This window comes from Trichosurus vulpecula, chromosome 1, assembly GCF_011100635.1.
Source record: "Trichosurus vulpecula isolate mTriVul1 chromosome 1, mTriVul1.pri, whole genome shotgun sequence".
In the NCBI taxonomy this organism is placed as follows: domain Eukaryota; kingdom Metazoa; phylum Chordata; class Mammalia; order Diprotodontia; family Phalangeridae; genus Trichosurus; species Trichosurus vulpecula.
Genome location: NC_050573.1, coordinates 400,726,478 through 400,741,854, shown reverse-complemented (window position 1 = coordinate 400,741,854; position 15,377 = coordinate 400,726,478). Strand labels below are relative to the sequence as shown.

At 41.1% G+C, this 15,377-nt stretch overlaps 1 protein-coding gene across 1 annotated transcript in view; it reads right to left on the bottom strand.

Moving 5' to 3' along the window:
* Positions 1-4,725: 4,725 nt before the first annotated feature.
* SKP2 (S-phase kinase associated protein 2) overlaps positions 4,726-15,377 on the bottom strand; it is a 28,950-nt gene continuing 18,298 nt past the window's right edge. The window contains exons 5-10 of the mRNA XM_036736113.1: positions 13,787-13,921; positions 12,911-13,009; positions 11,016-11,146; positions 9,504-9,555; positions 9,246-9,353; positions 4,726-6,706 (exon numbers count right to left, since the gene is read on the bottom strand). Of these exons, the coding sequence (XP_036592008.1) occupies positions 6,493-6,706; positions 9,246-9,353; positions 9,504-9,555; positions 11,016-11,146; positions 12,911-13,009; positions 13,787-13,921 (739 nt within the window). The 3' untranslated portion in view covers positions 4,726-6,492. The remainder of the gene's footprint in view (positions 6,707-9,245; positions 9,354-9,503; positions 9,556-11,015; positions 11,147-12,910; positions 13,010-13,786; positions 13,922-15,377) is intronic.

The following is a 15,377-nucleotide window of genomic DNA, read 5'->3' as shown; positions in this document are numbered from 1 at the left end:
TTTGGTCATTCAAAAGAGGGAGAGATCATTTTCAGCTGGAGTGATCAGGCATTTAAGTCCCTACTATGTGAAAGGAGCTAGGGATATACATACTAAATGAAAATTTTCACTCACAGTGAGCTGACTTAAGAAAGGAAGGAAGAATGAATGAAAGGGAAAGCATTGTGCTAAGTAAGCCCTTGGGATACAGATAAGAAAATGGATACAGCCTTGTTTTTAAGGAGCTCACCTTCTAATGGGGTATAGATGACACGAGGTTTCAGCTGTAAGATGGAAAATTCCCACAGTCCTAAGTGCAAAACAGATGGTAATAAATACATCATCAGTGTTGTTTCCTGATAAAGATCATATTGTTTCTGACTTGAACCATCTAACAGGGCCAACAACTTTGGCGTCACACCTTTTTCTGGGTCTTCCCTAGATATATATGCATATTTACATACGGACATGTATTGTGTGTTAGTGAACATATGAATGGACACAGAACATGGAGAGTACATAGTTAAATGTTAGGCAGTTTGGGAGAAAGAGCAGAAGATGGTACTTGGGCTACGTTAAAAGGAAGAGAGGAATTCAGTGAGATGGAGGTGAAAATCGACTTCATCTCAACTCTGAGGGCCAGCTAGCACAAAGGCACAGGGCCAGGAGGTGAGGTATTGTCTGTGAGGCACAGAAAGGCCAGTATGGCTGATGGTAGATTTTCTGGAGGGGAGACAGTAGTGTGTAAGAAGACTTGGAAAGTAAGGAAGGGACCCATTTGTGACAGGCTTGAAAAGTTAGAAATGTTTATGTGAGAGCCTTCGGGGAGCCACTGCAGTTTAATGCATAGAGCAGTCACATAGTTTGGAGGATGGATTACGTTGGGGAAGATTTGAATCGGGGAGAAAAAAAATGAATTATTGCCATAGTTTAGGTCAGAGATGTGGAGGGCCTGAATGAAGTAAGGTGACAGCTGTAGGACCGGAGAAAAGGCTAGACTAGAGAGATCCTGTGGAGGTAGAAACGGCAAGATATTTAGCACCTGATTGGATATGTGAGGTAAGGATAACAACTCTGAGGTTACAGATTTGGGAGGCTAGAAGAATGATGGTGGCAGAAATAGGAGAGGGACAATTAGTGGATTCTTGGGGAAAGATAATGAGTTTGAACGTAATGAATTTGAGATATCTGAGACAACAAATAGACAACTGATAATGCAGAATTACTGCTCACTTTGGCTATAGATCTGCGTTATCCACATATAGATAATTAAGCCCAAGGGAGGTGACAAATCACTAAGAGTGTGCAGGAGTCTTGGGAAATACCCATAGGCAGTGTAATGGATGATGAACCAACATGAGACTGAAGAACAGTTGGGTAAGAGGAGAACCTGTGTCAAGAATCTCAAAAACCTAGAAAGGAGCAAATATCCAGGAGTGGGTGGCAAACAATGTTGAATGCGGCAGATGAGGATGAGCATACAAATAAGGATCATTAGGAAGGATTTAAACTGGCCTTCAAAGTTGCTTATTATATAAAGGATGACTGGGGGAGTGTGGGGCTGCAGAAAGGGCAAAGTATGTACAGAGGCCTAGGCATATAAAAGGAAATAGTGACTAAACTACCTTGGATCAGAGGAAGAGTAGAATCTCTAGCTTGGATTTCAGCGTGATTTGACAATCATAAGTCTATCCTTATGAATGAGATGGAGATGCAAGCTGAATCATAGTATAGTTAAGTGGATTTAGACTGGTTAAAAGAAAAGCAAAAGTGGGGAGGGAAGAGGGGAAAGAATTTGGAACTCAAAGTTTTAAAAGCAGATGCTCAAAAAAAAAAAGTCATTTTTGCATGCAACTGGGAAATAAGGTATATAGGGAATGGGCCATAGAAATCTGTCTTGCCCTACAAGAAAGTAGGGGGAAAAGGGATGGGGGGAGGGGGAGTGGGGTGACAGAAGGGAGGGCTGACGGGAATGGGGCAACCAGAATATATGCCATCTTGGAGTGGAGAAGGGTAGAAATGGGGAGGAAAATTTGTAACTCAAAATCTTGTAGAAATCTATGCTGAAAACTAAAAAATATTAAATACTAAAGTATGGAATTAAAAAAAAAAGTGGTAAATTAATGGGTTGATGTCAACTTGAAGGGTTCTCACAATGCCCCAGGAATCTGTCTGGCCTTGACCCTAGTGTTGATTGTTCTTTTGTCAGTGATTTGAAGATGACTGTGACATGCTTGTCAAGTCAGGTGAGATGGTTATCTAGGATGGTTAATACGGGAAACAGTTAAGATCCAAAAAACATCTTGCTATGGAATTTAGTAATATGAAAAGTAGTAGAAACAAATGTAAAATTATACCTAGGTTTACTGCACAAGGATATGGGTGGAACGTCCAAACAACAGTTGATGGGGAAGAATCTAGGAGTTCGAAATAAGTCAACATTGTGACTTGGCAGCCAAAAATAAAAGCTAGTATGCCTTTCTAGGGCATTGAGAATCAGTCCTAGATGAGGGAGGTGACAGCTTCCTTTCTTACATCCTGGTCGTAAAACATCGGCAGTACTGGATTCAGTCCCAGATGCCACATATGAGGAAGCTCACTGACAAGATGGAACTTGTCCTGGAGGGCAGCCCGGATGGTAAGAGGATGTTCATTTCCAGACTCCGCTGCTGACTCATTTCCACTAGACTTCTGTACCTTCACACCTCTTACCTGTGTTTAGCATAGTGCCCAGACCTCAGTGAGCACTTAATGCTTATTGACTGACTGCCTGGAGGCTGTGCCATATGGAGAGTAACTGAAGAAAAAGGGTATTCATTCTGGGGGTAAATGAGATACCACCTATACTTGGGTATTTGAAGGGTTATCCTGAGGAAGAGGGGCTAGTTTTCTTCTGCTAGTCCACAGAAGATAATACTTGGTAACAATGAAGGAAAATTCAGGCTTGATGTAGGGGAAAAAACACTTTCGAAATAATGGGCTGCCTTAGGTAACAGGTTTCCCCCTCACTGGTTTTAAAGTAGTCAAGACTGCGTGACCTCAACATCACAGAATGGTACAGGGTAACCCCTGAGGAACCTGCTTCTGACGGGAGTAGAAAATTCACATAAGGGTGCTTGGGACATGTAGGTGGGAACCACATTATGTTGTCTTGAATGCCTGAATGAGGTGATGGCCCCAGTCTTTTAGGAAGCAGTTGAACCAGTGAAGATTTCTGAAGCATAACATTACTTTATTGAAGCTGTGTAGAGGATGGAATGGGCAGAAAGAGGCAGGGAGACCTATTGGGGTCATGTGACAAGCATGATGGCTAGGCCAATCTCCTCAGGGAGAGGCTGAACATTGGTGAAACTAAACCCAACATATCAAAATGTGTAATAGGGAGTTGGTAGTATGATAGAAGCTTCCTTGATGCAGAGGCTTTTTCATTGTTTTTGCATTTTTAGCACTTGCACCTAGCAGGTTATTAAACTGCTGGATTCAATTAAATTGGAAAAGATGACAGGAGAGATCTGGCATTATACTCTGACATCACTACCTTTGACTTTCCTACCCTTCAGTATGAATAGTCCTGAGATTTAGTTTCTGAGATTTCAAAGATTCTACCTTTGGTAGAAAAAGTGAGAGAATTAGAACAAGACAGGGCTGAGATTTGGGGGGCTATGAAGGTTGGGTTAGGGAATGTCTCCTGAGATTCACCTTAGCTTTGGGGAGCTTAGGGGCCCAGGGGGAGAGAAGATTCAGTGGGCCCGATGTTATTATGTTGAGTCTGAGTTTTTTTAAAAAAATTTTTGTTAACTTCAGTATAATTGGTTTCCTTTCTTTGTATTTTGTTCTTAAAAACTTAATTCTGAGGAGGGGTCCATAAACTCTACTGGATTTATCAGAGGGATCCATGACAAAAACAGGTAACTCTTAAACATCAGACTTTGCCCATCACTCTAGCCCAACGATTCTTAATCTAGTTTGTATAATGAACCTATTTAGCAATCTGGTGAATCCTATGACCCCCTTCTCAATGTTTTTAAATGTATAAAATACCCAGGATTACAAAATAAACCAATTACGTTGAAGGGGGTTCCCTCCCCCTTCCCACCCAGTGAGGTAGCTAGTGTGCCATAACGTAGAGAGCACTGGGCCTGAAGTCAGTGAGTTCAAATCCAGCCTTAGACACTTAATAGCTGTGTGACCATGGCAAAGTTACAACCTCTGCCTCAGTTTCTTCCACTACAATGCTAGTAGCACCTACTTCATAGAGTTGTGAGGCCGAATGAGATATTTGTAAAATGTCCTGCTACTTAATAAATGCTTGTTGCCTTCCTTTATCTAGCTCAAGAAAGATGATTAAAGGAGACTTTCAGGGTTTTGTTTTGTTTTGGGTTTTTTTTGCCCCTAGTGTTTGGCCTAGTTCCTAAGTACAGAAAAAAAAACATAGAGGGAAGACTCTATAACCCTGTGTACCAGGGCAATCCCCCAAAATTAAATCTGTTGATTGAAAAGTGACGAGGATTCTAGACAATCTTTTGTGTAGTGATGGCAACAATTTTTGGCAATATGGGTAAGGAAAGTATAAGAAATATGAGCAAAGTACACCAAGTTCAATCCATTAAACTATCGGTATCATTTTTAAAGTGATGATATATTACTACTGCACTGTATTTTACTCCCATGCTGCCCATGTTGCTCTAAAGTTGGGCTTAAACGCATAAAGAATGAGTCGTTTGTGTGAATTTTTTTTTTACTTTTAATTGAAAAAAAAACTGTAAAAGTAGATATCACAAAGGTCACTAAAACCTTGGCAAGATAGCTTATATCTGGACATGAGTGTCAAAGGACGTGAGAGGCCCAAGTCCCACCAGACCCACCCTAGGTCTCTTACGGCTATTTTGTAAACAACATTTCAAGGTATAGTTACCATTTAGTGACAGCACATAAAACAGGCTGGCAACAGTTAATCTCTGTATAACACTAGGCCAAAGCATTCCCTCCCGCAGTCTAACAGATGATAGTGTCCTTAGTGGAGATGCGGTTCAACCTAAGGTACGCTTAACATACTAATCCCAGCTTGATTTTTTTTTTAAGTCAGTCACAGAAACAAAATAAAGTTAGTCTTCCTTGATCGATGGGAAAAAGTGAAATGATTTGTTGACCTAGTTTTTAGCGATATGAATAATTTTTTTTTCTGGGTGTTCCATCAGTTACAAAAAGTCAAAGCTGTTCCCCTACAGGTACAATCAATGCTTTTAAGTTGGGGTTCCTGCTCCCAGACTGCCCTGAGTCAAGAAATTGCTCCTCTTTCACAAGAGTGCAAGTAGTTTCATGGTGCTCCCCAGTAATTAAAAATGCTACTGGTAGGAGACTGTAGACCCCCAAGCTGGGGCATTCCAAACAACAGATGCCAAAATTTTTTATTTCTTCTTATTCAGTATGTGATTCTAGGAGAAAAAAATCAAAACAGCCCCTTATAAACCTCAGTTATAAGGAAGAACAGGGAACAAGGCCAAATTCTGCCTAGCACCTGAAAAGAAATTGGTTTGTGGAACATGAACCATCAGAAGCAAAAGCACCTTCAATATAAAAAAATGAATAAGGTAGCAAGTCTCTTCCAATGTTAGGATACCTGGTCATGATGTGAAAAGAGATTTTATAAAAAAAAACAAACAACCAACACCATAATTACATTCCCATTGCTAGTTTCAGAACTTAGAAAAACTACCTTTGAGTCACGGTAAAGAAATGTTACAGAGTTGGTCCAAGAAGACTTCAAGCTCATCAGTCACAGAAACCAGCTGTCATATGGCTTGCTCTGTCTTCTAAGGTACCCAAGCATTTTTGGTATGAATATATCAAAATGAAATACACTTTACTCTTTGCCCCAACCCTTGAGCTAAAGACAACACTTTTTTTCAGGCTCTTAAAATGGCTTTTGTGGGGTCTCTTTTCCCATGATCCTTATTACCTCAAGGTTCAGTGATTAGCACCCAAAGACGGAGTTGGGATTTCCTTCCCCCAAGCTCTGTACTCAGTTCAGAAAATCAGTGATTTGGGGTTCTTCCAATCTGTTCCACATAAGGCAAGACAGAAAAATAAAATGGAAAAAGCATGTGTAATTACCAAAATGGTTTCTATAAAATTATTCGCTTAGTGAGCACCGGCTGCATTCTGAAGATTTTTAGAGAAGGGAATGTCTCAGAGGTGGTCTGAAGTACTTACCTTGAACCACCTTTTAATATTGAGTACCGGTTTACTCCCTTAAAACTCATAAATACTTGAAATGTCATGGTTCATCAGGAAGGCTTTTAAAGGGCACTGACAAAAGTTGTGTACCCAGTGCAAAACACTTATTCCTAAATTTTTGTGAGTTAGTGACAAGAAACAATTCTTTCTCGAGTGAACCTCAAGCCAAAACAGTTATAAGGTGAAAAGTGTAACTCATCAGAAGCAAAACAGCTGAGGGGCTCCAAGCAGCGGGGCCTTTTTGTCTGCTCTTTGAAGTCCTTTAAAACGAGGACATCAGTGGCTATTCGGATTGGGCATCATCAGGCGGCACCTGATTCCCCAGATTTCTGGGTTCTTTTTGTTACCCACTGTTGGCCTGGCAATGGTGGTGAAGTGAGAACAGTTGATCTTCAGATGTGGGAGTGCTTCCTTTAGCACAGGAAGGGAATTTTCTGTTACAATTCCAAAAACCTGTAGTGTCTTCAGTGAGGGGATATCTCCAAGTTCACTGGAAAGGGAGACATAGACAACTTTTAGGCCAGCTAATCTGAACTGTACAGTTTCCCCACCAAATAACATTTCTACATGATCTATCACAACCTCTGGTCAACCTGGGAAATATGGGGGGGAGGAAAAAAAAAGACACAGTAATACAAAACCCAGAAACTTATCACCTTGCACTATCGCTTGAACATAATGATCCCTTTGTGAATACGGGATGCATCTGCTTTGTTGGACAATTCCACACAGAGATATCCATTGAAAAACGTTTGGAAGACGCGAAAATTAGCAGAAGGCCATCATTATCTCTAGCTCACCTCTCTTCGGGTTTAAGAGTATGAAGCAAAGCAAGCTAAGATCCTACATGTTCAGGTTAATTATCTAGTGATTCCTATTCTCTCCTTCCTCCAAACATAACACACATGCTTACGTGCCTGAGTTTCTGTGTTTCTGGTATCTCTGTTCCCACCTCCACTGGACTGTAAGCTTCTGGAAAGCAGGAGCTGTGTTGCTTCATATCCCCCCACTGCCTTGTACCTCGTACAAGGTTTTTATTGTTAGTAGTTATCAGTAAGTGCCTGTGACTGTTATTAGTAAGTGCTCGCATTATTTCATGCAATTGTACTCTGTTAGGTGCTAAGGACACAAATACCAAGACAAAGGGGCATCTGTTTTTCTAACATTGGTAAATGATGACAACCTTTCTGAAATTCTGCAGAAGATAAGTTAGTGCACAAGTAGTTACGTAAGTGGAAAAAAACACCCAAACACCCTATATTAAGTGGCTTGGCTTGAAGCGCTTTGGGTTTCAATCTCAGTTCCCTCCTGGCAACAATCGCTAGGTCAGAAAAGGGGAATTTGATGTTATGTAAAGGTGGAAGTTTATGTTTGTTCAGGGTTTGTTCTTGACCAGTTTCACCTCACTTCTCCATCTCTGAGTTGGGCAGTCATACCATAAGAGAAGGGGCAATGTTCATTACATGAGAGCAAAAGGAAAGGGATTTTTTGCACATGAAACAGCCTTAGCATTACTCTCATGGAAAACATGTCGCACGTGTGTGTGTGTGTGTGTGTGTGTGTGTGAGAGAGAGAGAGAGAGAGAGAGAGAGAGAGAGAGAGAGAACTTTATGAGCTGAACTTCCTATTTCAAAAAGAAATGACATCTTAAGTAACAATCAACTATCAAATTCAGTCAATCTGACAAAATAGTATACCTTAAAACTGAGCTTCTCCACACACTTAAAATGCTGCATTCCAGTTAGGAATGGATGGTAAAAAGGAGGAGTTAGCGCTTATCAGCGGCCAATGCCACATTACAGAAAGCATTCCCAACCCCATTCTTCTGCGAACTCATCCCACCCCCACTATGGGGCAATCAACCCACTCACTACTACATTGAGGTGAAATGAGAACAGGGCAAACAATTTTCTCAATGTCAATGAAATCCTGGTTCAAAGAAAAGGGTGACTGTGTGCCAAATGTCAACATGGGAAACAGCTGCCCTCTCAAAGCAGACTGATGTGCCTAGGATTTCATTATCTCCACTATCTATTTGTTTGAAGGTACAAAGTCTCAAAAAAGAAAATATTTGTTTTGGAATTTCGACAAACCATTCCATTACTGAAAAGTAACCAAGATAACTAGAAGAGGCAGAGAGATAAAAGTTCCTTTTTTGTTTTGGACACTTATGATAGAAAAAAAAAAGTTATTGCAGAGACTTGTTGTTGAGTTGTTTTTCAGTTGTTTCTGACTCTTTGTGACCTCATTTGGGTGGCAAAAGTAGAATTCAAACCCAGATCTTCTCACCAGTTGGGGCACAGGTACTGCACCTGCAAGGATTACCATGAGTAGTGGTCCTAGCAGCTGCCCCATTTTAGAAAACTTCTAACTGACAGAGTGGATGCATGCCGAGGGGAAATAAGCTCAGAAAAAAAATGGGGGTGTCATTTATACCCCAGTGCCATATGGATGACTAAGCAGGCCCAGAAATTAAATGATCTGCCCAAGAGCACAAAGGTAGTAAGTGATGGAGGTTGAATGAACACAGGTCTTCTGACTACCAACTCTTACATCCTTTCTATTCTCCCTATGAGTTTCTGGTAAGTGGTTAGATACTCAGAATAAAAATAAATATTTAGGAAAAGCTATCTTAGCCCATTTGACCTTCTTCAGCCTGTTGATGCATTTCTGGTTTTTCCTGAGACATTTTCAAAGTTCAACAGACAATCTCTGCCTGGTCCTAGGGCTTCACCTGCCTTTGGTCAGTGTCACCCATTCAGGTTTGATACCTTTGCTATTTATTCATTCATTCATTCATTCATTCATTTATTTATTTTACGTAATATCTTTTGGTGAGGCAAGCGGGGTTAAGTGACTCACCCAGGGTCACACAGCTAATAAGTGTCAAGTGTCTGAGGTCAGATTTGAGCTTAGGTCCTCCCAACTCCAGAGCTGGTACTCTATTCCATACCTTTGCAATTAATGATGAAGGCTGGTGACATTTACTAATCGAATGATCAAAAAAGGCTTTATAAGGAGGCACTCACAGTAAGGCTGCTGGCATTATTTCATAGCATCGGCTGAGTGACAGGTGTTGGAGGTAGATGAGCTGATGAAACTCCTGGAAACAGTCAGTCTTTAGCAGGACACTGTCACTAAAAGAGAGGGAAGAGATGGCATCCAAAATAATTCTCTCCGTCATCCAAGAAAAGCTTCTTATAGCCACTCTATCCCTTAACAGTCACCCTTCCCCCTTTTCCCGAGGTAACTACACCTTTCCATGGCAAATTTCCACAAATCCATACCTTAAGTCTAAGTGGACCAGATTGTGGCACCTTCCCGCTAATGTCATTACATCTAGGAAGGAAAAAAAAATACAGGCAATTTTATGGGCAATTTGTTAGACACAAATATGCGTTAAAAAAAAGAAGTCCTACCTTCTCTTTTGAGGTAAGGCAGACCACTCCCTTTCTCCACCCTCCATAAAGTTACTCTCATTTAGAAATTTAGTTATTAAGAACATGGAACACTGATGAAACATTTTACGTCACCCAAATTCCCTCTAATGCCTGTGTAGAAACCATTCTCCAGAACTATCAAATGGAAAGTTAGTGCTTGGAATGTAGGGTAAAACAAGCAACAGTTTTGGCCTACAAAACTCCATTATGCTCCTGAAGCAGATCGAAATGCAACCAGAAAACATTTAACAAAATAAATAAAAATACAATGTAAATAATGTTAACTTGTGGCTTTCTAAGTCAATGAATAATGCCATTTCTATTTGAGTTTGACAGCGCTATCTAATTCAGGCTCCCCTTCTGAAAGTGAAGCATTTGCCCAATGTCATGTAGCTGACGAAAGGCAAAGCCAGCTGCTAAAACCTTGGGCTCTTAACTCCTAGTTCCACGTGTCCTTAGCTCCACATCATAATACAATAGGGGCCTAGAAAGTTCCATGTAAGGTTTGTTTTTTTAAGTTACCTTTCTTTCCAGCAAAACAAACACCTTACACAATACAAAATCTGGAGCACTGCTGTTATGTAAGAGCTACCGTTATCTGATCCTTTGTGTCTCAGCTTTCCTAGGGTGATCAATAACATTCCCTCCTCCACCAACTTAAACCACACGGGCCTGCCTGGGCCTCCCTCTTTCCTCTTCTACGGCCGCCAGACACTTGGGACCACTGTCATGAAGTATTCCTGCTGAAATTCAGTATGCCCATGCATGTTCCAGGTTAACATCTTAAGACCCGGCTGAGAGAACCTTTTCTCCCTAGTGTTTCTGAAACAATCCAGAGAGTTTCTAAATGGACTTTTCAATATTTTGCCTGGAACTTTTGCTGGCATCAGTTAACTTCATTCTCTTCTAAAGAAGTGACGAATGAGAGACCCTGACATAGGGTATTTTGTCCCTTTTTTATAAGGTGATGATAATGTGCTGTGATTTCTTTTCCGATATGTGGGGCATGGAAGAAATGGGACACAAAAGGGAAGAAGGCAGAACAGATGGGATGGGAATATTAAAAGATATAGAATAGGATAACTTTGGGCAAGGGAGAAAAATCAAGAAATGACTTCTTCCTCTAAGCAGATGAAGCACATTTTCCTATATCTGAATATATATTGGTGTGGCATCTGCAAATAGGTGGTAATGGTCTGAAGGTATGACTGGTGTTAATTCTGATGTGTGCTCCAGTAAAAGATGACCTAAAAGGCTCTGGCTAGGTTTAGGGATGTGGGAGGAGAGAAGAGAAGGTCTTCCTCCAGTGCATTTGGCAACTTCACTCTACTCCCTTACAGGTGGTCCCGTCCCAGTTACCTGATCTCTGTAGATTCTGTCGGTACCCACTGAGATTCAATTGTGTAATGCTTTCTGTAACAGAGCTGACGGCAACGTGGATGTGTTCTGCCGTGAAATCAGAGCACCAGGAGAGGTTCAGCTCATCTAAGCTGCGTAAAAGACAGAAATCATAGTTGGGTCTGAGACAGTGACTGAGAACAGGTTCCACAGGAAAATACTCTTTGAACGGTGAGCCAGTCCCACATCAGGCCAAGTCACCTGACCCTAACTGACCAGAAAGGAGAGGTCAATGTTGCTCAGGGCAATAATTGAAATGTTGTTGTTATTCAGTCATGTCAAACTTTTAGTGACCCCATTTGGGGCTTTCTTGGCAAAGATACTAGAATGATTTGCCATTTCCTTCTCCAGCTCATTTTACAGATGAAGAAACTGAAGCAAAGACAGTTAAGTGACTTGCCCAGGGTCACACAGCTGGTGTCTGAGATTGGATTTGAACTCAAGTCTTCCTGACTCCAGGCCCAGCACCCTATCCACTGTGCCACCTAGCTGCCCCAGTACTTGAAATTCTGCAGGAGGACAAAACAAAATTTAAATCCAATGAACTCTTACATAAAACAACCAGCTACTTTTATATACTGGGAAAGAAAATTTTATCCTCCCTGCTCCCCATCCCCAATGTTTATATCCTGGAAAAATCATAGAGGATTTCTGTCAAAGTCCCCACTGAATAATTCCTCTTTCCTTTTCCTAGTCCACACCATTCCAGGAATGGAATTGAGCAGGAAATAGGTAATGAGTAGGGATTAATATTTTCTCAAAACTGTACTGCTCTGAGGAAAAGGTGCTATTAATGGTGAGTTAGTGAAAAGATTAAAAAGTGAACTCTGCAATGACCACAATAACCCAAATGAAAATGACACTGATAGGAAGCCCAAATGATTAATTTTAAGACCAGTTTTGGCCCTAGAGAACAGTATGAATACAAGCCTCTCCCTCCTCCCAGTGGACAGGTCGAGAACCACAGATGCAGATTGCGATGTTCACTGTGTCAGTTTTATAACTGATTTTTTAGAGGGGGGGAAGGAGTCACAAAGGAGGGTTCAATTATAAGGTAGGGGAACAGAATGAGAAGGGAATGGGATATAAAAACAGAAGGCATCAATAAATCATGTTTTTTAAAAAAGTAAACCCTGTTTTAAGGAAAAAGACAAGGCGTTTGTTATCTAAGTCCCTGTTTCAAACCTAGGCAAGCATGACTGCATTACATATGATGCTATCACTGTAGTTCTTATGTACAGAAACAATAACATTGCAAAAAGTTGTTTATGCAAGCCTGCAGGATATTTGGTATCACCAAAGAACATAGGTTTTTCTGGCACTGCTTCTTAAACCCAGCACCTGAGACCTGGGATGCGCTTAGTTTGATGAATTACCTCACTGCCAAATAATTCATTCTGAATAGGTTTAGGAGGGTATATTTTCTATCCTCAAGTCCCACAAAGACTCTAAGAGGCATATTAGAAATACAGTATACCTGTGGTTATATAAGCTATAGCTCTCCCTCTGTCCCATCCCCCTTCTCGGTAACAGCTATCAAATGTCACTGAGATCTGGTAAACACTGGAAAAAGTAGATTTTTTAAAAAAAATCTGAACCACCACAAAAATCAAGGTTTACTTTGATGGTATGTAGTATCTCCCAAGTCTGGCAAAGTCATTTGATTTAAGTGGAAAATTACTGTAGAAAAAAGACTTAGTTTGAAATACTGAGTTCTGCATTTCAAATCCAACATTTTTTCCAATCACATGGGCTTGAAACACCCTAACAAGTTTGCTTTCCTTTTTAAATGAATGAACAAAGAGATGTGCCCATTATAAGTTAGCCCGACAGCTTTACTACAAAGCAATTCCTACCGAGTACAGCCGCTCAGCAGAGCCTCCAGTGCAGAGGCCGAGAATCCGGAACACCCAGAGAGGTTTAATCGCACTAAGTCTGAATTCTGAGCCAAATTTCTGAAAGAAAAGTCAGAAACACACAAATAGGCACATTCAGCATTTACAAAGCGTGTGTGTGTGTGTGTTTTATGGTTAGGAAGAACCTAAAAATATGGAAGACTATACATATCTCAAAAGGAAGAACAACTGGTCTGGAAAAATAAAATCTGATGTGCATAAAATAAGTAGGGAAAAGTTCTAAGGTAACCTAAGTGTAAGATAGCACAGTACAGACCTCTATGCTTAAAGGATGAAGAAATTGAAAGAGAGGGGATTAGTTGGGTAAGATTTCACGAAAAAAGCCAATCTTAAATCTGGGCCCTGAGATTAATAGGGGAAAAGGGAGAGATGACAGGGCACTAAAGGAGGGAAAAGGCTTAAAAGAGCAAGTGAGTAGAAACACTGCAGGATGTGTTAAGATCATATGTCAGGCTCCAAACTCAAATCAATAGCCAGAAACCCACACAAAGTCAAGTGGTGAATAAGGCTGGTCTAAATGAATAAATTCTGCTTTGTTAAGCTTCTATTTGCTGCGGACAGCAACTTAGGGACACATCAGTAAGGGTGCAAGGGCAAGTGAGAATTCCTATGGCTCCCAGAGATTTTCTAAGAGTACTGCCATTGCTGGGGATGCCCAGCTATCACTCCTGAAGTAATCCATCTTCCTTCACAACTGCCCAAGAAGAGATGGGCATAGAAAGGCACTTAATGCCAGATCCTCTGCTCTGTGACCACCCCCTTGCCATACCATGCGGCAGGTGTGTTTCTCAGTTAGCAGTAGTAACTACGACCCACCTGACGATGGCATCTGAAAGCCTCAGTCCTTCCAAGCTCAGGTTCTGTAATTTGCAGCATCGAGACACGATGCTCTGAAGCGAGGCCTCCTCTATTATGCAGTTAGACAGGTCCATGTGCTGCACCCGAAGTGGTCTGTGCATAAACAAGGCCATGCCTTACTTATACAATAACAAAAGGTTCCATTGTCATCATACTTTGTGACCACCCATTGTTTCGACAGATGTGATTTTACTCTATCCTCACAAAAGCATCAGGAGGGAGAAAGTATAAGGATTGCCATTTTACAGAAAAGGAAACTGAGGATTGGAAAGGTTACATGCTTTTCCCCCAGGGGGTCAAAGATCTGGCAACTGACATAGCCAGGTCTCATGATTCTGAGTCACACGTTCTTCTCACTATTGCGTAAACTGGAAATGACTTCTGTTCCTTAAACCACAGCATTTCTGCTTAGATAACACTGTGAAATGAATAAATGCATATAACCAGCTACTGTGGATTTGATTTAGTAGTTAAAAAAGTAAGCACTGCTAAATAGAGGCCCTGTGGACTTCATTGTGCCCACAGAAACCTCATCATCCTGCAAGATGAAATTGGCCTTTGTATTCATCCTTCATCGGTACCCTTTACCCCAGGACTCCTCTGAATGGAGGGTGGAGAACCTGCATTTCAAGAAGAACCTTAGGTGATCATCTCTTCATTTTCTACTTGGTACTGCTTGAAACTTCATCAAGAACCCTTCCTCCCTCTCTCCAGCCCCTTATCACATTCCTTTTCTATACTGTTTTCCCCTATTAGATTGTAAGCTCCTAGAAGAGGGGATTGTCTTTCTTTTTAGTATTTTTATCCCAGAGGTTATTTAATAAATATTTACTGCTTACTTAATAAACATTTATTGACTGATAGTGGATAATGGGGCCAGCCCTGAAGATGGGAAGACATAGATTCATAGATTCTGACACATACTGCTGTGTAAAGTAACATTTAACCTCCTCACTAAGACTACAAATCACTGATGAACTGCCAGTTGGAAGGCATTCCTACACCAAGAGTTTCTTACACTGATGACCTCTAAGTCTGGGGAAAAATAAAAAGGATGCTCATCTGGGGCTGAATTTGCTGTTTCCTACTAATAGAAGATTAGATGAGTTGCTGCAGGGATAGGAGAAGGACCATGATAATGTATTAAAGAAGAACAGCTGAATTCGGGTTCTCAGATGTTCCTGGGCTCTTACAATTGTACTTCACTGACCCTGGAAAGCATTAGACTAACTCTGAAGTAGATGTTTGCTGAATGTAAGCAGGAGCCCTCTCCTAAAGCCCTCCTATGATGTCTTGTCATGGAGGGGAGTACTTGCTTCTCTCCAGGGCTGTGCCTGTAAGACAAGAACTCAGACAGCTCCCCACTGTTGTTCGTGGGCTCATCTTTAGTATGGGCCCAGCAAGGGTTATGTGTCTGTCCTCTGAGACTCAGTATACATCTGGACAGGCTCCCCCTCAGGTCAATGGTAGGGGATTAGGTTTATTTTGGCTACAGTATGTCACGTAACCAACAGTCTCCCAAAGTTCAAAGTGGACTTCAATCTGCCTC